This window comes from Centropristis striata, chromosome 11 (assembly GCF_030273125.1).
Source record: "Centropristis striata isolate RG_2023a ecotype Rhode Island chromosome 11, C.striata_1.0, whole genome shotgun sequence".
NCBI classification, from domain to species: domain Eukaryota; kingdom Metazoa; phylum Chordata; class Actinopteri; order Perciformes; family Serranidae; genus Centropristis; species Centropristis striata.
Window position 1 is genome coordinate 3,608,273 of NC_081527.1, and position 23,032 is coordinate 3,631,304.

General features: G+C 35.1%; 1 protein-coding gene across 1 annotated transcript; it reads left to right on the top strand.

Annotated features, from left to right (window-relative positions):
• Window positions 1–742: 742 nt before the first annotated feature.
• Window positions 743–17,269, top strand: LOC131980186 (uncharacterized). The gene is made up of 10 exons (XM_059344394.1): window positions 743–786; window positions 1,472–1,482; window positions 4,819–4,875; window positions 5,151–5,330; window positions 5,423–5,752; window positions 13,591–13,638; window positions 14,519–14,526; window positions 16,298–16,601; window positions 16,734–16,808; window positions 17,121–17,269. Exons 1-10 carry the CDS (start codon window positions 743–745, stop codon window positions 17,267–17,269), a joined length of 1,206 nt encoding a protein of 401 aa, XP_059200377.1.
• Window positions 17,270–23,032: the final 5,763 nt, after the last annotated feature.

Below are 23,032 nucleotides of genomic sequence, written 5' to 3' on the forward strand. Positions count from 1 at the left end.
TATTCATTGATGTTGTTCGTACCAATACATGCAACAACCTATTTAACCTATTTAAAATGCTAAAATTTATTTTATCTAATGTGCAATATCTGTAAAATGCAATCAGGAAAACAAACAATTAGTCTTCATTAAGGGTTATAATAGCTGACTGACTGAATTGAGTCCATTCATTATATTGGTCTGGATGTCAGCAGAATGCAGCTGTTTTAAATGCAGTCCATTTTTACTCCACTGGTCAAAGTTATTTTATAATCAATGTTTTAAAAGGCTGAAAGCACTTCTTCAAATGGATATTTCACTTACAATCTGCCTGAAATTATTTTCTTGTCCAGCATTTCTTGCAATTTATTCTCCAATACTGATTCAGTTATTATCAGTGTTCTGAGATACTTTGTGCTTTATTCGGGTTCATTTCCACTGAGTGGGTGTGGCTGAAGGTCTTCAAAAGGAAGTGGACAGAACCACGTTGGGCAGGTCCATATCAGGTGGAAACAGCAACCACATATGCTGTGAGAATCATATATTCATGAAACATCATATTCATATCATCGATTGCAATACAAAGCAATAAACAATCTACTTCCTGGGAATATTCAAAATTTTTTTTTTTTTACAGAGTTGGGGGTTATAATCTGAGGGGTGAGTTCAATCTAAAACATCAGCGGGCACGTACAACATTAAAACGTTTTTGTCTTCAGTTTGTGGAGTGAGGCTGTGGAACAGACTCAAGCAATGTCCAAGCATGATCCAGTTTAAAAAGCAGTACAAACACATGGTTTTCACCAGGTACAAGGCTTTAACAACCGGGTGTTTTCATAAATGATAAATTATTCATGAATTTGTTTATTTAATCTAATAATTTTCTATGTTTTTGTAAATATGTATTATTTAAATATGTATGTTTAGGGGAAAAAATGTGTTAATTGAGTAGTGGAGAAGGTTTAAATAAGCATATTATGCTTCATCCTACTCCTTTTCAGACATGTTGCGTTCACATTATAGCTTTTGTTTTGACTATTGCTATTTTTTTGTTTTGATTATTCTCATTGGATTTGTTTGTTTTTGAGTTTACTTTGTTGTGTTACTCGCACATGTTCTAAATAAAAGCTGAACTGAACTGAACTGAATAGTGTTTGACATGATATACTGCTAAATGTGGATGTTTCCTCCAGGTAGATGTCTTTGGATGAAGCTGCTTTGCTCTGCTTGATATCTCTGGTTCTAGTGCTCTCTGGTCTGTGTCACCTGGAGCCGAGGGGGGAGAGTGGACCACCCACACTAGAGGAGGACACAGAGGTCCTCCGTCTGCTGCTAATATAAGACCCTTCTAAAGACTTGAGAGGTCTCTTGGGAGTAAATCCACTGACAGATGTTTGGTACAGGATGGAGGAAATGACATAGACGACACAAACATGGTGGTGGTAGCTGTCCTGGTGTTGTGTGGTGCTGTTGTATCTCTTGTATCTCTCAGGGTCATCCAAGGTAAATCCCCTCCCCCATATCAAATGGCATTAATCCACTCTGGAATACAAGTTTTACTGCTCACTGATGTTGCTGCTGCTGATGACTGTGACAATGCTGAAGACCAAGACATGATGTAACTGACCTCATGGATATGAGGTCAAAAGGGGGATTGATAGAATAATCTGTTATTCTGTCTCTGTGTGGAGAACGTCACTATCTATGCTGCGTAATTCACTGTGTGTGTGTGTGTGTGTGTGAAATCATCATCATCATCATCATCATCATCATCATGTGGGTACCTGCACTTCCTGTGACTAACCACAGGGTGGCGCTCTCTGTCTGTGATAAAGTTCAGTTTGTATCAAACAGCCATAAATACAGTTTTTTACAACCGCTATGACTCGTTGTTCGATACTTTTAACGCTTTTTCAAAACTCTTCACACAGTTACCACAACATCAGCCACAATTCTTCTTCTTTTGACACAAAATACACACATTTTACACGTTTAAAATTACTTTTAACTCCTTTTAAACACAAGCTCAATCAAGACCAAAACAGTAGATGTTAACTGGTGAATTTTCAAATTTCTTTCACATTGTTTGTCAAAACAGAAAACCTCATGTTCAAAACTAATGGATTGAAGATTACATTGATCACAGCTTTTGCTAATAAGTAATCAATGACAGCTAAATGCTGTTTTTTCCTCCTCTTTACTCTGCTGTAAATCATTTTCATTTGCAATACAGTAAAGTTTTTACTGCAAATCCTCATTTACTGTCTTCTTCTTTATAAACATTCTGTAAAGCTGCTCTGACATGGCTCGGTCAGTTTTTGTACTGAGTGTTGTACAAAAAAAAGGAACAAAGTTCATGGCCAACAAATGAAAAATGAAGAACATCATCACAAACATTAATTTACATGTATGATCAATACAATAATCTGTTGATTGTAAAAGAAAAAGGAAAAAAAGTAGATTTGACACGTGCAAAGTGATTGAGTTTGTGTTCTTCCATCAGTTGTCAGTGTTTTTTATGACACTGTGCTGTGACTGACTAAATGTGTCGGTGCTTTGGTAGATTTGGTGAACTGTCTTAGTGTATTATTGTATTTTGGAAGTGTGTGTCTGTGTTTAGTTACACTGTGTGATTTTGAGCATGAAATTAACTGTTTGGGGAATTGTGTGTTTCAGGTGTGATGTGCGTTAACAGTTTTGAATTTTTTTCTTACAGTTTTTCTCGATTGCTAAGACACATTTCTTGAAAGCTGCTCTCATTTTCTCTAAACTGTGAACACAAAACCCAATTTTCAAGCTACATTCACAAAACCTCAGACTCCTCTTGCAAAACCAAACTTTCACCTCTAAACAGTTCAATCTGTGCTCAAAACTGAACTATGTTGTCAAATCGTGCCCCGAGTCAATAAAGTCAATCAAAATTAAAAACACTACTGAGCAGTCACTAAACACGACATAGAAAAATAGAAATAAATGTTCATTGTTCATTGTAGACTAAATGCATGTTGCAAAATATATACATGAAATACTAGGCCTACAAACAGACCAACCCTCCATTACAATACTACAGTACATTGGTACAGTGATGTACTGACACATATATTTACTTACAGTATACTGTGGTACAGTATATAGTATGTCTTACAGTAATTGCTGTCAACATTTACATACTGTACTATAATGTCAAAACAGGTAATTACCTGTTCTCTTCTCTAAACCTTCAGATTCTGGTGGACTCAGTGAATCTACTGATGTTTGGTTGTACCTTTGTCCCGCCTCCCTCATGCTCATACCATGGACAAGAACATGGTCAATCACAGAAGCTCTGATTTCATCAGATATTACTGTTCTTTGTCTTCACTGACCACCTCGACCACCTCGACCTCCTCTCACAGGAACTCTTCCTCTCAGGTTTCTATCCATTGTAGGGCCTCACCAACCAGCTCTGTGAACTGGCTTTATGTTCCCTCACATCATCAGCCACAAGTGTGATCAATTCTGAGTTGTTGTGTTCAAGTGGTGACACTTGAGCTTTCATTGTGTTTGACTTTTGTCACCTGTGCTCACCATTATGCAGCACGGTGCATCACAATGAAAATGTGTTGGCAAATTGTGTCTAAACAGGTGAAAAGTGCTGATGGTTTTGACAAAAGAGAGATTGATTCAATCAGTGGGTTCAGGCAACTGAGCATTTGGTTCAGACAATATGGTTTAGTGGTTTAGCAATTGAGAAAAACTGTAACGTTCTGACAAACGAGTCATAGCGGTTGTAAAAAACTGTATTTATGGCTGTGACTCCTTTCTAACACCGTAAAGAGACATGTGATGTCACACATGTGATGCAATATGTTTTCACGTTGAAAATGATCCAACTGTTCAGAATTATACCCTACGTAATAGAAGAAAAATCTGTGGAAATAATATGAAATGTATCATGACTGTTCCCTCAACGTCTTAAAGGAACAGACTGACATTTGTCTCACAGTGTTATTCCATTTAAAGGGAAACTGACAAAGAATGTTCACAAAGTATTTCATCATAAAATAAGCTGCTGTTTGACTTATTTTCATTTAATTGATCAAATTATTTAAATAAACTCAAACAATAGAATATAATAAAATAGTAAATAGATAAAATAGGTGAATAATAAAATGGATCCTAGTAATGAAAATAAATAAATAAATAAATTGATAATAATAATTACAAAAAATAGTAATAGTAATTATAAAAAATAACAACAGTAATAATAAAAATAATTGTAATAACAATAATTATCATTACCATTATAAAACCTGATTAAAAACAAGTCAAATATAAAAGAAATGAAATACATTTAAAGGGAAAACTGGTAAAAGAATTTCACAAAGTATTTGATCATAAAATAAGCTGATATTTGAGTTATTTTAATTTTATCGATCAAATTATATAGATGAGCTCAAACAATAGAATATAATAAATAGTTAAATAGATTGATATTTTGATCAACAAATGGATATTAATAAATAAAAAACTGAAAATAGTTATTCAAAAAATATAAATAATGATTAAAAATGACAACAATAAAATAATAAAAATTATAAGAACAATTGTTTTTATTATTATTATCATTATTATTATTACCATCATAAAACATAATTAAGAAATATGAAAAAAATGACGAATATAAAATAATTAAATTAAATTAAAAAATTAAATACAGTAAATAATTAGACTGCAAACAAATAAATTAAGCTCTATTAAAAGCCAGACTAAAACAGTAAAAGACAGTAAATAAATAGATGAAACTAAGGAGATGTTGAGTTTCCTTTTAAAAATCTCTCCATTCTCTGCTGCCCTCAGGTCTTCAGGAAGGCTGTTCCAGAGGCGTGGACGATAGTAAGAAAAGGACGCCTCATGGTGGGTTTTGGTTCTGACTTTAGGGATTATTAAAAGGCCACGAGCAGAAGACCTGAGGGTTCTACAGGGTTCATACGCTAAAAGCAACTCTGAGAAATAAATAGGACATAAAACATGAAGAGCTTTATAAACAATCAAAAGGACTTTAAAATCAATTGTGAAGCAAACAGGCAGCTAATGCAGAGACTTTCAAACAGCTGAAGACTCTGTTTAATATTAGTGTGAAGACACAGGAAAGTGAGGTGCTTTGAAGCAGCCTTATCTCTCCACCACAGGGGCTGATGGGAGGTCTGAGGACCTGTTAGAAACCACGTGGCCCTCGTCTGATCTCGCAGCTCCTCCTTGTTTGGCCTCAGCTGCATCAGAGCGCCACTTCTCCCCAGGTTCACCAGAGGAAACACCGCTGCACAAAATGCTTTTCCTCCCAGCTGCTGCTCTGTGCTGTCTGTGCTCAGGTGAGTGTTTCCAGCCAATCAGGAGCCAACAAACTCCACCTATAACAAACACTGTCACACTCACCTTCATCTACCTGTCTGTCTCCACACAGCGCTGGCTGCCATGGCAACACAGCTGCTTCAGGAGGATTTAACATGGACCAGGAGAGTTGGTGAAAGAGTCTCCTTCAGCTGTCGAGGCACTGAACAGTGTGATAGCAGTTATCCTGTATACTGGTACCAGAAGAGAGACACAGAAACATTCACACGGATTCTGCGTATTTACAGGAATGATGGTACCACATATAAAGGTTACAATCATCCTCAGGAAGATGATTTCTCAGCTGTGAATAAACAGAACGGCTGTGAGTTGCAGATCCAGAGCGTTAAACTAAATCATTCAGCCACCTACTACTGCTGCTGTTGGAAGGATGCTCCCCACAGTGATAAAATATCCCTGCAGCCTGTACAAAAACCTCCAGATGAACAGATGTCAAACAGTGTCTGTGACAGGAAGAGAGCAGTAAACCACAGCCCAGGTTCACATATTTCACCTCCATCTCAGCCAGAGTCACAAACACACTGAACTGAGGGATTTATTTTCTTTACTGCTGTCAGGATTTATTTGATATGATATTTATTCATATTTTTATCAGATATTCCAGCAGGTTTATTGTTGTTCCACACAGTGAGGACAAACTAGCAACACAGAGACACACAGATAAAAGAAGTGAAAGAGAAAAGAGTCAAATGAATATTACAAATAAACGGAGTAAAAAATATCAAGAAGTCTTGTTTGAAAAGCAGTTTGTCATTAAAAACATGATGAAACAAAAACAAGCTTCAGCATTTTGATAAAGATTAAAATCCTCTGCTTTGACCTGCTGCAGGAATAAAGTCCGTTCCTCCTCACAATGCTGACCTGCTTCCTGTGGCTCCTTCACAATAAAAGCTTTCTTCCATCACATGTTGGAACAGATTTGAGCAGATCATTTCACTTCAGTAAATGATACAAGTGAATTGTAGGATTTGTGACAGTTCCCCCTCAACAGAGATTTGGTAAATGTATTTGGATTGAATGAAGGTTTTTCTCTGTGAGCAGTGGGACCTTTGGCTCCGTCTTTACATCCAAACAAAACTTTGATCCAGAACAAGAGAACTGTTGGCCTGATTTCTATCACATCTACAGTGGATGTTGATGGTCCCCAGAGGATGAATCCTCATATTTATACAAGTTTTAAGATCTCATTTTAACTGCTAATCAACAGAGAAATGTCTCATGAGCGTATGTGAGAGAATATTAATATACAAGATATTTGAAGGTTTGAAAACAAAAAATAATGATATTAATGTCAAAGCCTATATACATACATCCAAACACTGAGATCACTTTTAGATTTCACTTGGCAACAAACCTTTTCAAGCAATAAGGTTCATTCATACGAGAATAATAATAATAATGATAATAATAATAATAATAATAATAATAATAATAATAATCATGGGCTCTTCACCCCTAAAACTTGGAGTAAGAAATGTTGTTATTCTAAAATTTTTGTTCGTCTTTGACAAACTTAAATGATGTCCAAAACAAACTCTGTAGTTTGTGGTTTAAATGTAAATGTTAAGGATGAAAATGAAAACACCCCCGCTTAGCAAATGGTATCATCCTCCTCTCAGCCGCTCCCTCTGCACCGCTCCGCTGGCCGACCGGCATCCAGCGACACACGCAGAGTGAGAATCCTTTAGTTGTCGTGTTGGGAATCAACTAAGTAAGTTGCTCCAGCTCTGTCTCATACTTCTTTCCTTTTACCTGGAGTTGTTCACATTCAGATACCATATCGGAGAGTACTGGAGTCCAGGCACCGTTTTCCAGTTAGTTAGCCCGGTTAGCTTCGTTAGCGCCATTAGCGCAGCTACAGTCAAACTGGAGCGGTCCGTTTATTAAACAAAAGGAGCAGTGCCACAAATTAACTGTGTACCTGTGAAGTGCGTACTTGTGTCTCTGTTGTTAAAGTTTATCGTTACTTTAGAGACATAATTTGACGTCAGGCGCGTCTTTTTCTGGTCCGTCGTCATGGAAACATGACTCCCTGTCAGGGCATTTGGACCAGAGTGAAAACAAACGACATAATCACTGTATAATACCAGTATGTGTGAAAACACTCACTGTGGCTTTTTAAATGAATTGTTATTTATTCCTAGTTCATATTTGATATTTTTCAGTTGTGTCTTACTGTCAAAGTAGACAATAAAAAATAGTTAAATGTTTTTCTTTGCTGTATTTATTCATGTTTTACAGAGGATTTAACCTGAACCAGACTTTGCAACAATAATAATCACATTACATTCATGCAGACGTAGTACTACACACACACACACACACACACACACACACACACACAGTAGGTCTATATATATAGGCTATTTATAACACAAAGGTATGAGATGTGTGAAAGATAACTCCTACACTGTAAAACCCGACAAGTTCATATAACTCAAAAAAATTGGTGAAACTGATTACATCGAAATTTTCTAGTTTCACTTACTCAACTTTGTGTGTTATATTGACATTTTAAATTAAGTAGCTTTAACTAAATTATTTTAAGTGGCACTAATTAAATTTTTTAAGTTACAGAAACATTCTTGTTTAAGTACTCTTTACTTGGTATTTTGTTTTCACAGTAAGAATAGAATTAAGTATGGCTTCCTTAAATATTTTTATTACCTTTAACATAAAAAATTTAAGTTGTCTGTAAGAAATGATTCACTTAATATGTACTTAACTGTTTTAAGTTAAATTAACAATGCACAAAAACTCCTATATAATTAAAAATATTACTTAATTTAAAAGCAAAACTGCAAGTTAGTTTACCTTGAAACATTTTATGTAATCAGTTTCAAAAAATGTTTTAAGTAGCTTTAACTAAAAAGCCCCAAATACATATGTTTTGAATAGAAAAAAATATATAACATTTGAAATGCCAGACCAAATTCATTGAGTAACCACAATTAAACAGTGTCGCAAATGGAGGAATACATTCCAAAAATAGTACAAGGGCCTTGCAAGAAGACTTGAGGACTCCTAATCACTTTGTTACATAAGGACTTATCAAAAACAGCAGCCAAACGGTAACATTAAAAATGCAAGCATTATTTAAAACACAGTCCAGAACCTCAAAACAATGTTTGTCCTATGACCTGTTTTTTTATGTGTTTTATATGGAAAAAAAAACTTTTTATTTTTCATGCTCAACTCTTAATATTTTGCTTAACCCTAATTACTTCAATACTTTAAACACTTCCATAAACGTTATCCAACTTTGGCATCCAAAATGTATCCATTACATCTTCCAAAACTTAAAAAACTGCCTTTAAAAAAAACCAAAAAACAATCACTTTGTGACAATATGAATGAAATCCTCTGTCACACATTACACATTATTCAGACACTTTTAGACATTTCCATAAAACTTTGTGTACAAATGTTACAACCTAAATGTACATAGTACATTCAATAACACAACTAAAACCGGGCCTGAGCAATGTTGTGAACTTTGTTTACATATTAGGATCCCTCCACAATCAGCAAGTCATTTTTAAGGGTCAGCACCCGAGGCCTCAACTTCCCATCATCCAGGCCCATAAGTACTTTCTGGATGAAGTCAAACGTGTTTGACATGCCGTTTGGGTAACTTAGATGCAAGGCATAAAAAAGTGCAAAAAGTGTGACAAATGCCTCAGCCATTTTGGAAACAGTCACAGTCACATATAAAACGTGGAACAAATTTATATAAAATTATTTATGTAAAATGTAGAACAGAATGTTTTGTCTCCCAGCCTGAAATTTGTTCATTTTACCATGTTATAAACAAAAAATGTGATCTTCAATTGACTGAATATTTTCCATTGTCATTGTTGCAAGAAAAAAATAAAAAAAAAAGTAATAAATAGAGATTCTAAATTTTTTTAAATGGAATGAAAAATTCAGACTTACACATTTATTTTTATTTTTTAAGCTAAAGAGCTGCATTTCAAAGGCATCCAAAGGAATAAATCATGCTCAGTACTTGAAATGAATTAGATATATTTGGAATTTACTCAGCACTTCGCACAATATTAAAGATGCTATATGTTGTATATGCCTTTTGTTATGATTTGCATCCATTGTATACCTTACATTATCTATACTACTTATGGAATTACTTATTGCCTGCAACAAGAACCTGAATGCAATCTGGTCAGCAGAAGAGAAGAAACATTTGCTGAAAAAATTCTCACAGACAAGGTCCATATCTAGTGATATAGGTTGAAACATAAGCAACTATATGTATTTTTTTATTTCATTTTTTAATTCTTTTTTTTCTTCCTGCATTGCAGCAACTTAAACAATGAAACAAAATAAAAATAAATACCAGTAATTGTATTGTATTGTTGCAGAGCAAATGCTTAATTGTACTTACATCCCAAAACTTCAGAAATGTAGAGTCATCTTCATGAAGATAAGCTGGGAGGGCACGAAGGACAGCAGCCCGTTTGATGTGAACATCAACTTGTTCCTTGCGTGTAAGAACAAAACAGAATAACAGTAACTAAACATGTATGAATTATTATATATCTACACAAACACATACACCGACATAGTACAACTTTTAAGCACCAACAATCTTAAGCAATTTACCTGGTGGTCATAAGCATCAAAGAGCTGACCCAGAGTGTCAGCTACTTTCCCTGTGCGTGCAGCTCTCTTTCTGAACAAGCTCTGAAGACGGGGGGCATGTCGGTCCAACTCAGCATAGAACTGGTTCTTCAGGTTGATGTTTGCAATCCTGTGAAACTCGGCACAGACCTGTACAAAGTACATGAATGTTTAAGTCAGATTGTAATGTATATGTGGCCCTGTAAGGAGATATAAACAGCAACAAAGCATTCCTGAATACTGCCCAGTACTGCCAAACATTGACCTTGAACTGTTTCAAGTTTGGGGGAAAACATCCATACCACTACACTACCAAATCACACTCAATGGTATTCACTGCAAACCTGAATGGATATTTTCAGCTTATCACTGACAAAGTCAGTCTGAAGAATGAAATTGAATACATGTGCCTAGATAGATTTACTTAAAAAAATATTGTTTACCTGTGACTCTATTTTAAGAGCAGGCCAGCGTTCCAGGATCTCTCCAACAGGTAGGTCATCATTTATGACCTCTTTGCGCCGTAGGCCAAGCCATGGTAAAATTAAACAATATTCTCATCAATTGAAAACAATATTCTCATCAATTGAAAACAATATTCTCATCAATTGAAAACACTTGTGAAACAGGTTTTAGATTAATTTGATTGTGGTGCATTAATTTACATTTCAGCAACTATGCAAAACAAATATCGAAAAAAGCTTAATGTTTGCCAATAACATACCAGGTTGAAGACTCTGTATGTCGGCCTGTTGCTTCAGCCTTCAGAGAAAAAAGAATGACATTTTAAGCAAGATAATACACTTTCAACAAAAGCATTATGTACAATATCTTTGAAGTATTACATTGATTAATGTATTAACCTCACACAGTGTGAAATGTCTTAATCCCAAACTTATTAAAACAGGTTTATGAACATATTTCACTTTAATCAGACTTAAGTTCTTGCTAATCTATAGATATTGTGACAAATGGAAAATGTAAACAGTTCTCATATCTCTAAACCAAGACATAAAAGGGTATTGCTACACTCTCAGGTTAAGAAGAGAGATATTATCTATTTTTTATTTATTATTATTTGTTTCCAATAAAATCTTATTTCTGTTTGACAGTCGGAATGACCTTAACCATGCAAAGACTGGGAACACTTGACCGCTGGACTGCGGTTATTTTTCCACACTGATTACAAGCCAGTTTACGTGCGTTACAAAAAAAGTGAAATGGTCCGGTAAAACGTGAAATTGAAACTGATGTGACCTTAACTTTAAAGTTAAACCCTCCATACAAAACATTAACATTCAGTAACCGTTAAGCCGAGACATGCCCGGACATGCATGCCGATGAAACATGCAGTTCCAGTCGACATTGTGTGGTAAAATCAACTTTATGAAATTTACCAGACAACTTTCTACACAAGACAAAATTTCCACTTTGACATAAAAATCCCACAAGTCCACTTTCTAATCCCTCTTTACATGTAAATTAGCTAACAGTTAAGTGAGGCATTTACAAATTAAGCTAGCCAAATCACATTTAACGGACAGATACAAATAACTGCAGACAGCCCGAATGCACACCGTTAAAATATGGCGCTTAAACAACTCTTAACTTCCCAAATTAGTGCTCCCAAAGCGAATATGAAAATAACGGAGGTCAGGGCGGTGAGGGCGGTCAGCACGGCGTTCACTGTTAGCGACTCCTGCTGAGAAAGTTGCTTCGTTCTCGGCTTTTCTTGACGACGCGAGTAGCGGTAATGGCGGACTTTCCGACAGGCTTGGAGAAGAAGGACGCGCGCACGTGACGTGACGTCATCAAGTTTACTGTCAAACTGTTTGAGTACAGTGACTAAAATAAATGAAAGCGGTCGAGTACTGTTAACTTAAAATTACAAATTTGTACTAATGACTCAGAAAATATGTGGTGTATTAACTTTTTTAATTTTTTGAGTTAGCACAGATTATTTAATTTAACAAGCTTTTACTGTCCGGTCTCTCTCTCTCTCTCTGTGTGTGTGTGTGTGTGGTCTGCCAGTGACCAATGGACATACGACAGTTCTTTAAAAGAAAAAAGACAGATTCAGGTGAGAGACTAGGGACAGTCCATAATGATCTCTGACTTGTTTTTTCTTCTTCTGAAGCGTGTTAAGCTAAAGTAACAGATAATATAAACCAGCTATCTGTATGTTGTATCAAATTACTTATGTAGGAAATGGTCTGCTACAATATATTTGTGTATGATTGTCAATGCCAAGGGAAAGAGAGAAAGATAGAGAAGGAGAAAGGGAAAGGGAGAGCACGCAGGAAGAACCAGGTGAGAAAACAACAACAATAAATTGATATATAGTGAATAGTGGCGAGCAAAACAGTAACAACTCATACTCCTATTCTAATTTATTGGCATTACTGTAGGTGGCTGTTTCTTTGTTCCGTGACAATAAAGTTCAATCTAATCTAATCTAAAAAAAAAAAAAGTCTGTTGTGCTTCGACAGTCAGGAGAGTCAGTGTGGATGTTAAAGTCTCCTAGGAGGAGGACAGATGGGGAGACTGAAGACAGTTGTGTGAAGAATTCTAAAAATCTGACAGAAAGGTTGGGTTGGGTTTGGGTGGACGGCAGATAATAGCAATGATGAGGTTTTGGACCGGGGAGTTTAAATGCCAGATGTTCAAAAGATGGTGCAGCAATGATGGAGAGTGGCCGAGGGCTGAGGTCTTGGTGGTGTTTTCCTCCTCCTCGGCCCTTAGAGCGAGGGATGTCCATGTATGAATATCCAGCAGGGAAGGTTTGGTTTAGTGTGAAATATTCCATGGGTTTTTGCCAGGTTTCAGTCAGACAGAGGAAGTCTAGTTGTTTGTCACTGATGAATTCATTTAAGATGAGGCTTTTATTGTTGAGGGATCTTGTGTTGAACAGGGCTTTTTTCAGAGGCTTTTGTTTTGAAGTTTGCATGGAGGAAGTGGGTACTGGGCGAAGGTTGAAGGCATTCACGTGGTGGTTCTCCTGATGACGTGGTGAGTTGTTGTGGTGACAGAATGAGGAAGTGCAGCAGCTGTAGTCGGTCCAGAGAGATGGGACGGGAGCCTCTATGGGTGTAGTGACGGCGTCGTAGAAGTCCAAAGTGTTTTATTGCGGTGATAAGTTGGTAACTCTGGTCTCATGTGTTGACCTGATTTAAAAAGTAGGAGGATCACAACTCTTTCTCCTTCAAATCAAAACAAGACTACAGAGCAACACACACTGGCTGTGTGGCCCAGCGTCCTGTCATTGGACGCACACACGTCATAAATCAAAGTAATGGACAATTTAAAGACGTGAGCTGATGATGGTGTTTGATAAAAACTGACCAAAGTCAGTAGGGTTCATCCTCTGAGGAACATGAACGTCTGAACCAACGATCCACGGAGACACTCTGCTAATGTGTCTAAAAAGGACATAAAAGAAGAGACAGTCATGTTAATATGAACATTAGAGAAACACATCATGGAGCTGAAATATGATACTGCTTCATAATGTGGACTGGTTCACCTCAGCTGACACATTCAGCAGCAGACAGGTTTTTGTATCAGTCTTTTTCACTGTGCGAGGCGGAGGGTACTACCCGATCTTTGGCTCTGGAACTAAACTGTTTGTAGGTAAGAATAAACTTTCTTTTTCCTTCAGTTGTTTTATTGAAAATGTGTTTTAATGAGTTTCTGCAGCTTGTGACTTTTTTCATCATTAGTAGAGAATTCTTGCAGCCATGCAGCTATTGTTACATAAAAAAGCTTCATAATTCCTGAAAAGATGTTTTAATCTCACAGCACAACTCAAGTTATTCTTTATTTCTGCAGGAGATGAAACTGATTCATATAGAAAAAGTTTGATTTTGGAAATGTTACAAATATACAGTATTTGATCCTCTCAGTAATTCAGCAGCGCCTCTTGTTTTTTTTAAACGACACACTATAACTATCACTACAGTTGTGTTTTATATGATGATAAACATGTCCTAAAGATATATTTATCATACTGAATATGATATGTCAATTAAATAGAACATATGGAGACTAATGAGTCATTTCTATATGTGATACAGGATGATATCTAAAGGCACACACTTTTCTGTTTGTGTCAAAAAAAAAAAAAAAAAGATATATAATAACCTATAAAACCTTTAGGGACGTATAGATCAATAGTATGTGTTGTTTTACTTTTTATATAGTATTATTCATTAATAGTGTGATGTGTTTATTTAGCATAAAGAGTAAAGTATACAGCGGAAAATGTGTAAATGATTTTAACACAAATTTAGTTGCCGTATTATATTATATGAGCTCATGTTAAATTCTGTCATATAATATTTATAGGGTCATTTAATTTTTGATTAACTCAGGGTCCTTTTTTCATGTTCAATCGTGTTTTTATTCAATTTGGAAGATGCAGAAATCTAATTTTATTTGGGTATCAAAGTTTACGTTTTATAGGATAAAGTCTAATTAAAAAGTAATCTGATTACATATTTTTGTAATCCAGTGGATCAAGTTAATATAATGACAAAAACTGCCGTGAAATTTCTGTTCAGCAGCTGAATCCATTTCAGAGTAATCTGCCCCAACCTGCTGATATTATATTATATTATATTATGTTATATTTCATTATATTATATTTTATTATAATATATTGCATTATAATACATTATAACATATAAAATATTATATTACGTTATATTATATGTTTAATTTAATTTTAGATTATTTTGTATTATGTGGCAGTTTTTATTCACATATGACAGAATCAAACATTGAAGCAGGAAGTTAAAATTGCAAGAAAACAGTTTGTGCCAAATATAGTAAAATTTATAACAGATAGAAATGGTAAGAATTCATAGTTTAAAAATGCAAAATTATTGAGATCATTAAAACGACAATTGCATTTGATTAAATATGTAAGTTATAATCATGTGTAGAAAATGATGAAGAAAAATTGTTTTACACTTTCACAATAATATAATATTTGATTTCATCCTAAAGGATCAAGACCGTCTTTTTATTATATTATATTGTATTATATTATATTATATTATATTATATTATATTATATTATATTATATTATATTATATTACATTATGCTATATTACATTATTTTATATTATGTTATTATAATATATTATATTATATTAAAATAGATTTAAAACCTGACACTGACAAATTTGGACATTTTCTAAGTTGAAAATGAAACAGAATGACATCATTTTCAGATCCTTTCTGAAATATATTCAATTAAAAAGTGTACAAAGAAAATACATTAAATGTTAAAATGGATAATCGGACAAAGCGATTTTGGAATTTAATGTAAATGTATTTTTAAATATGTTCTGCACATCATGCTAAATTAATATTGTGATATATTATATAATTATGATACTGTAATATCATATTTACTTTATTTTATTTTATTAAGTGGACATTTTCATTCACATTTGAAAGAATCAACTATTTTTGCAGGAAGTTATGAAAAAATGCAATGAAAAAAGTCATAAAATGATTTATGTCTTGATTTGTTCCTACATGAATTGTAAAAGATTTATTGTGATAAATATGTGGTTAATATCCCGGAAGAGCCCCCATTTAGTCATAACCCGACTCCTGGGCCATGACAAAAACGGGAATGGACACAAAGAATGACGATAAATTTAAGGAGATTTATTGTGATAAAGTCAAGAAATCAGTCCAAATGTGGAGTGTGTCAGTCAGTAACATCAGTAATGTCAATGTGAGTGAATGAACACAGAGTTAAAGCAAAGCCGCCATCCTGTGGCTCCTTCAAGGACACTAACAAAAAGCAGTAACTGGGAGCCTTGCCTCTCAATAACTAGACACTGGACTGGATGGTCAACATCCAATATATTGTGTTCCCTAACATGAAAATAATATTTGACATGAAGGTAAATGTGAGCTTTATTTAAAATGTGTCATATATAAAAAGACATTTCCATTGTATGAAGGTACAAGTCATCATTATATGAAATGAATTTCTATAGGTAAGAAAAATGAATGATAAATAATGTGAAATTAAAGATGTGATCTTGTGTCCCCATATAATCCATGCTGACATTAGATGCTGAGTGTGTTTCATATGAAGGTGAATACAGTATATGTAGTGAACTTTGTGCTGTATTGATGAGTAGTTTAGTGATCAGAGTCCATGTAGATTCCAGGATCACACTGAATGCAGTGCAGTGCTGTAAGCTGCTGTTGACTGTGTCAATGTGTGTCTGTGCTGCTTGTTGCTGCTGTCAAACTTCAGGTGAGCAGGTAGTGAAGCCCGTGGTGAGCGTGTACCCAGCAGCACCCAGAGCCCACCTGGAGGGGAAGAGCTCCCTGCTGTGTCTGGCCTCAGCCATGTTTCCTCCTCTGGTCCGCATCTCCTGGAAAAGACGAAAGGAGAACGGTCCTCTGGAGGAGCTGCCCCCTGCTGAGGGAGAGCAGTTGGAGGTCAGAGAGTCGGGACGCACCGCCGCCATCTTGCTGCTCCGTCAGCAAGAGAGCAGCACGTATAAATACCGCTGCTACGTCCAGCACGAGGGGGGCCAAGTGGAGGCCCCAACAGAACAAGGTAATGAAGGCTCGCTGACTGTGTTCAGTAGTGATTCAGCTTCATGTGGAGACGCTGTCAAAGAGAGCAGAGGAGCAGAGGACTGACATTTCTGACTGCAACTCCAAACATTTCACTCCTTTTCTGTTTCAGAGGTTCCAGCTCCAGCAGCCTCCTGTCCTCCAGAGAGAGAGCCAGCAGACCTGCTAGCTCTGCAGCAAGCTGACTGTAAGATCAACTGCTGCCTCTCTTTAAAACACAATCTTTCCTTTTTCACTTTGCTTTTCAATGCCAACATTTAAAGTCTCTGTCCTGGCTCAGTATAGCTCAAAAGCTGGCTGGGGCCCTGACTTGTTGTCTTCAATAAGGACCTTTGAGCTTTCATTCAAAGTGTAGCCGACCCCTGTCTTCATGTAAAGCTGGTTGTCCCATCTGGAAAAGTCCAAGTTATACTGATGAAAATGTGATGATGTTTTGTTGACATTTACACACTGTGTGACTCTGTGTGTTTGTGTGTGTGTGTGTGTGTGTGTGTGTCAGGGTCCTTCCAGTCTCAGTGCAGGGTGAAGCTGCTCTGCCTGCTGTACACAGTGCTGATAGTGAAGAGTCTGGTGTTCTGCTGTGGACTCGTTCTGCTGATGATCCTCAGAAACAAGGGACCGTCCACCAACTGCACACATGCTGACTGACTGTTTTCTGCCTTTTCTCACCATCAAATCTCATCAATTCATCTCATTCATCACGCTGATCAGTATTCACAAATATCAATGATGACATATTGTGGTTGTTATGTAAAAGGAAGACACAGTCATCCTAAAAATATAAATACATATATACACGTATATATCTGCAGTTACTAAGTGTACATTCTGTCTAATGTTATTTTGATATTTTAGTTAATTTCCACTTTGAATTGCGACCTGTATAATAATAGAGATTTATTCTCAATCATTAGCTTCTTGTAGACATGTTATTGTTTAGTATTTTCTGTTTCTTTGATTCATTTTCATCAAGTTTGTCAAATTCTTTGAGTGAAACATTCTCAATAAAGTGAAAAATCACGGTGTGTCTGTTTTTGAAACCTCATTGTTTTGATGTATTTCAGTTTAACTTCAGAGCAAATAATCAGAAACAGAATCTCTTGGACATATATAGTATTGTTCAAATTACACAGTTAATTATCTAATTATGTCAGAGGTTCGTTGAGACAATACTTAAGACTATATTCTGAAACAAGTCTTTAAAAAATGATTTACTACTGATGTCTGGAAAAAAAACCTCAAGAACTTCACTGGAGACGGTCAGAGTTGAAGGCAACAGAGTTTATTCTCAAACAAGAGTTTAAACTATAATCTTCGCTCCTACTGTCTGGGGAATTATTTTTTAAATTATCACTTTTTTTCCCGGTTACAAAGCTCTTTTATTATTTTAAAAAGAAATTTGGTTTCACTGTAGTTAAGTAAAGTAAAACGTATCTATATATCTACATGCATATAGCTATGGATAAGTAGTAGTAAAATAGCAAAATATAAAGACTTAAAAAAGTACTCAATAGTCAAGTACAAAGAAATTTCATTTTACTTTTTTTATTAAATCTAAAAAAAACTATATGAAATAAATAAACATTTAAACATTCAAGAAATACATAATTTAATTAATTAATTAATAAGGCAGTTTCAGGAAAAAGCTCAAATGTCACTCGTTAAATTTAATATTTCCAAATGCATGAATATGAATGAAACAGTACGGCCCACTGAGATTACTGGCTTTATTGCTTTATGTCTGTTTATATTGTGGTATGGAAGTATTATTCATCTGTCTAATTATTACTGTATTGTTCAAATTACACAGTTAATTATCTAATTATGTTGGAGGTTCCACTGAGATAACAGTTAAGAGTTTATTGTCAAAGAGTTTAAACCAGAATAAACTATAAATGTAACATTTTGCATCAGTTTGTATAACTCTAATCTTCCCTCCTACTATCTGGTTAGTCTCAACATTATTTTCTAAAATTAGCAGTTTCTCCCCCGTTACAAATCTGTCATATTGTTTTAATTTTGGTGCGCTCCACCTCCATGACCTCATGTGGGGCTGCTCCTACTGAAAACTGAAATTCCCCCCAGAACAAGTTGAACTTGCACTTGCTGTTCTGATCTATTTCTGGTCCTGGTTTTTCAGGGGATTTCCAGAGTGAATCGAACTCTGATCTCCTTCAGTCTTTTTCTTGTTGTTACACACTCTTTGGAGTGATAAATATGTCATTTGTGATTAGTGACGATTAATACTCGAGAAATTACAATCTAATATTTACTGTGTTAATACAACAGTTTTTATGCAGTTGAGTGTTTTTCTTTTGGTCACTTAACATCAGGAGTTAAATAAAAGTGTTTTATTGGAATAAAAAAAATATATATACTGTAAGTAAGATTAGCATTGTAAAATAGATTATTGTATGATTTCAGTCCCATAATTTATTATACAATAAATATCAGTATGCTACTATACTTTATTTTACAGTGTGATAAAAACTCTTGCAGTTATTTTAGAGGTAATTGTACCATGTTATGGAATACAGCATTAATGGTTTATTTCTGTCATTAAGTTCCTGTTCCTGAGACAGTGAGTACTGAGTGCTGAGATCTAACTGAACTTCCTCTAACGATTATTTAACCAGAGTGGACGGTTGTAACTGTCATTGTGTTATTAACGTGAGAAAGGCTGCAGAGCAGAAACCCACACAGCCCGTCTGCTGCAGGAAAGGAAGTGTTGATTGCTGCCAACAGTTTGTTTTATGAGCCTTAATAACCACTGAGAACAGATTCATATCTGCTGCTGTGCACACTGTTGGGGTTTTCATCTGCCTCCAACCTGAGCAACACTTGTGTGGGTCACACGGTTCAAAAGTTTTTTCAGAATTATTAATAATTATACTAAAAAATTATTATTTATATTAAATGATATGACTCTGTAAAACAGAGAAAAGAGCCAATTCAACTCGATCAGTCTCATAAAGTTACTAAACTATCAATGTGGAACTCTGAGTGATAATTAAGTTAATAATTATCATCAAATTACCATATTAATATTTAATATATTTTAATAGAAGTGGTCAGCATATCACTCGTAGATGTACAACATTAAATAGACAGCATGTATATTAAAATAGTTATTCTTAAAAAGTAAAGCAAAACACACAATGTCCAATCTGAGCTTCCTCAGTTCCTCAGTTTGTGCTTTGTTTTTAATAGGATGGTGGGATGAAGGTGGGTGGGGTGGAGGGTGTTTCTTTCTATGTTTCGTTATCTTTTTATTATGACTATTTTCTCCTTTTTTTATTTTTTTATTTAAAGCGCTTTTTGTTGCATCTCTCTTGTATGAAAAGTGCTATACAAATAAAGTCTGATTGATTGATTGATCTAACAAATTAATTACAGTGTGAGGATGTATGTGTTTTTGTGTGTTTGTTTGTGTGGTGTGTTTGTTTGTGTGCGTGTGTGTGTGTGTGTGTGCATGTTTGTGTGTGTGTGTGCGTGCGTGCGTGCGTGCGTGCGTGTGTATATGTGTGTGTGTGTGTGTGTGTATTTGTGTGTCTGTGTGTGTGTGTGTGTGTGTGTGTGTGTGTGTGCGCGTGTGTGTGTGTGTGTGTATGGAGTATGTTTGTTTGTGTGCGTGTGTATATGTGTGTGTGTGTGTATTTGTGTGTGTGTGTGTGTGTGTGTGTGTGTATGTGTGTGCGTGTGTGTGTGTGTGTGTGTGGTCAGAATAGTCACATGTCTTTAGTCAAAGAGTCTTGAATTCCTCTTCAAAGCTGTATGTCATGTGATGTGCCATTTTAAATTGAAGTCAGTTTTTATTGATGCATATTGACAACATCAGTATTGGGTATGTTTTTTCTGTCTGTTATCATGTGGTGCTACTGATTCCTCAGATTTCAGCTGATCGGGAAGAAGCCTGTGAACCAATCCCAAACCACATAATACAAAAATATGAACACAAGTGCTTTCACAATGATAAAAAATCCCTCTTAATTATAATGGACAGGTCTCTTCCATTAGAAGCAGACACTGTAAAAAAAAGTTATTTTAGGGAGTTTTTCCTGCTTTTTCTACATTAATTGCAAATATTAACCATAAAATAAAAGTTGATATCTGGAAATTAACATAATGGGATTTATCATATTTTCTTCACAGTATTGTTAAATTGCTTAACAGTCCTGAATGTTTAATTACAGGGAACTCTGTACGAATATATATATATATATATATATATATATATATATATATAAATATATATATATATATATATATATATATATAAATATATATAACAACAACAACAACAATAATTGTTATTATAATTTGGATTATTTTTATTGTTGTTTTTTGAATTACTATTTTCTATTTTTTTATTTTCATCATTAATATCCATTTGCCGATCAAAATATCAATCTATTTAACTATTTATTATATTATTATTTTATTATTTTATTATTATTATTATATTGTTTGAGTTTATTTAAATCATTTGATCAATTAAATGAAAATAAGTCAAACAGCAGCTTATTTTATGATGAAATACTTTGTGAACATTCTTTGTCAGTTTCCCTTTAAATGGAATAACACTGTGAGACAAATGTCAGTCTGTTCCTTTAAGACGTTGAGGGAACAGTCATGATACATTTCATATTATTTCCACAGATTGTTCTTCTATTACGTAGGGTATAATTCTGAACAGTTGGATCATTTTCAACGTGAAAACATATTGCATCACATGTGTGACATCACATGTCTCTTTACGGTGTTAGAAAGGAGTCACAGCCATAAATAAGCTCTAACAACATGGCTGTGTGATACAAACTGAACTTTATCACAGACAGAGAGCGCCACCCTGTGGTTAGTCACAGGAAGTGCAGGTACCCACATGATGATGATGATGATGATGATGATGATGATGATGATGATGATGATGAGTTTTGAATGTAACTGAAATGTGTAAACTGGACAAAAAAAGGTTTTTGAGTTCACTACATAATTATTATTACAACATATTCCAGATTTATTATATTTTTTTGATTGAGAAAAGTTTCTTAATAAAAGTTACATAAAGGAATAGAGGTTGTCTCGTGCTTATTTTGAATTTGTCGACTGTTTTAACATTTAACATCAGCACAAGATCACAAACCAGACTCCATTCAGAAATCTCTTAAGACAAGCTGAAACCCAATAAATCATTAGTTATTTTATTTCTCAATTCAGTTTTGTTTCTATAGCTCCACATTTATTATTTAGTATCACATTTAATCCACGTTTTCAGTGCAGGACTTTTACTTTTTCCAGGGTATTTACTGTCCAACAAATCCTTCACTCTGCTTCCCTCTTGTGTCTGCAACAACTCAATAATTCACACAAAAGGCCTCTACAACTACTTCTGCTACTATAACTACTATTGCATTAAAAAGTCAGACAAAGAAAAAAAATCCATATCAATGAATTATTAAAATAATCTGTTAAATTATTCTCCATAACACTGATTTCTTCACGCTGTATCTCTGTTATATATTTTCTTAAATCATCCTCTTTCACAGTGTCTTTCAGTAACTGGGGTTTCTGTTATTTTGTCCACCCCATGTTAATCACAACTAATATAAATCCAGTTATTCCACTACTCTTGTTCAGTAAAATGTATTAACACTTTACCTGTTTATTTCTGTCAGGTTTACACAAAATCTAATCTAACAGATTATTTACAGTGTGGAATTGAGACCATGTGATGTTTATGCTTGTGTGTGTGTGTGTGTGTGTGTGTGTGTGTGTGTGTGTGCCCCAATGTGATATAGACGGACATTTCACAAGGATACGCACCGACATTAGGAGGACCTAAGTGTATTATGCGGACTATGCCGATAGTTTGTTAGCGTCTAACTAACATATTTCCTCATTTTGGGCGTCAGTCCTTATGAACCACTCGACCTGATTTTGAGTGTATTCCAGTGTATTACACAGCGCCACCTGCTTCTTGTGGGGTACTGTAGTTTGATACACATTTCTGATACACACATCTGGCCCTCTGCCTTGTGATTGGCTGGTTTTCCCGGTCAATTCCAAGGTCCGTCCTATTGGCTGGTTTACGGATGTGGGCGTGGTTAAACCCCAGTCGGTCCAGACTCCTGCCATTTACTGATTAAACGACAACGTTATGGATAATGGAGTCTGTGGGCTTTTAAAAGAAGAGTTTCTGGGAGAAAAGGTAAGAATATTTGAAATTACACCTTATTTCTGCTTGAATATTAAGTTGCTCTGTATATTATAGAAAAATTCCACACAGTGAGATAGCACTTGTCTTTCTGGAAAGAGAAGCAAGGTGAGATGAAGTTCTGATGGCATACCTTTTTATTTTATTGCCATTGTCAAGCCAGAGTTGCTTGTTTATAGTCCATGTGGTGAGCTAGC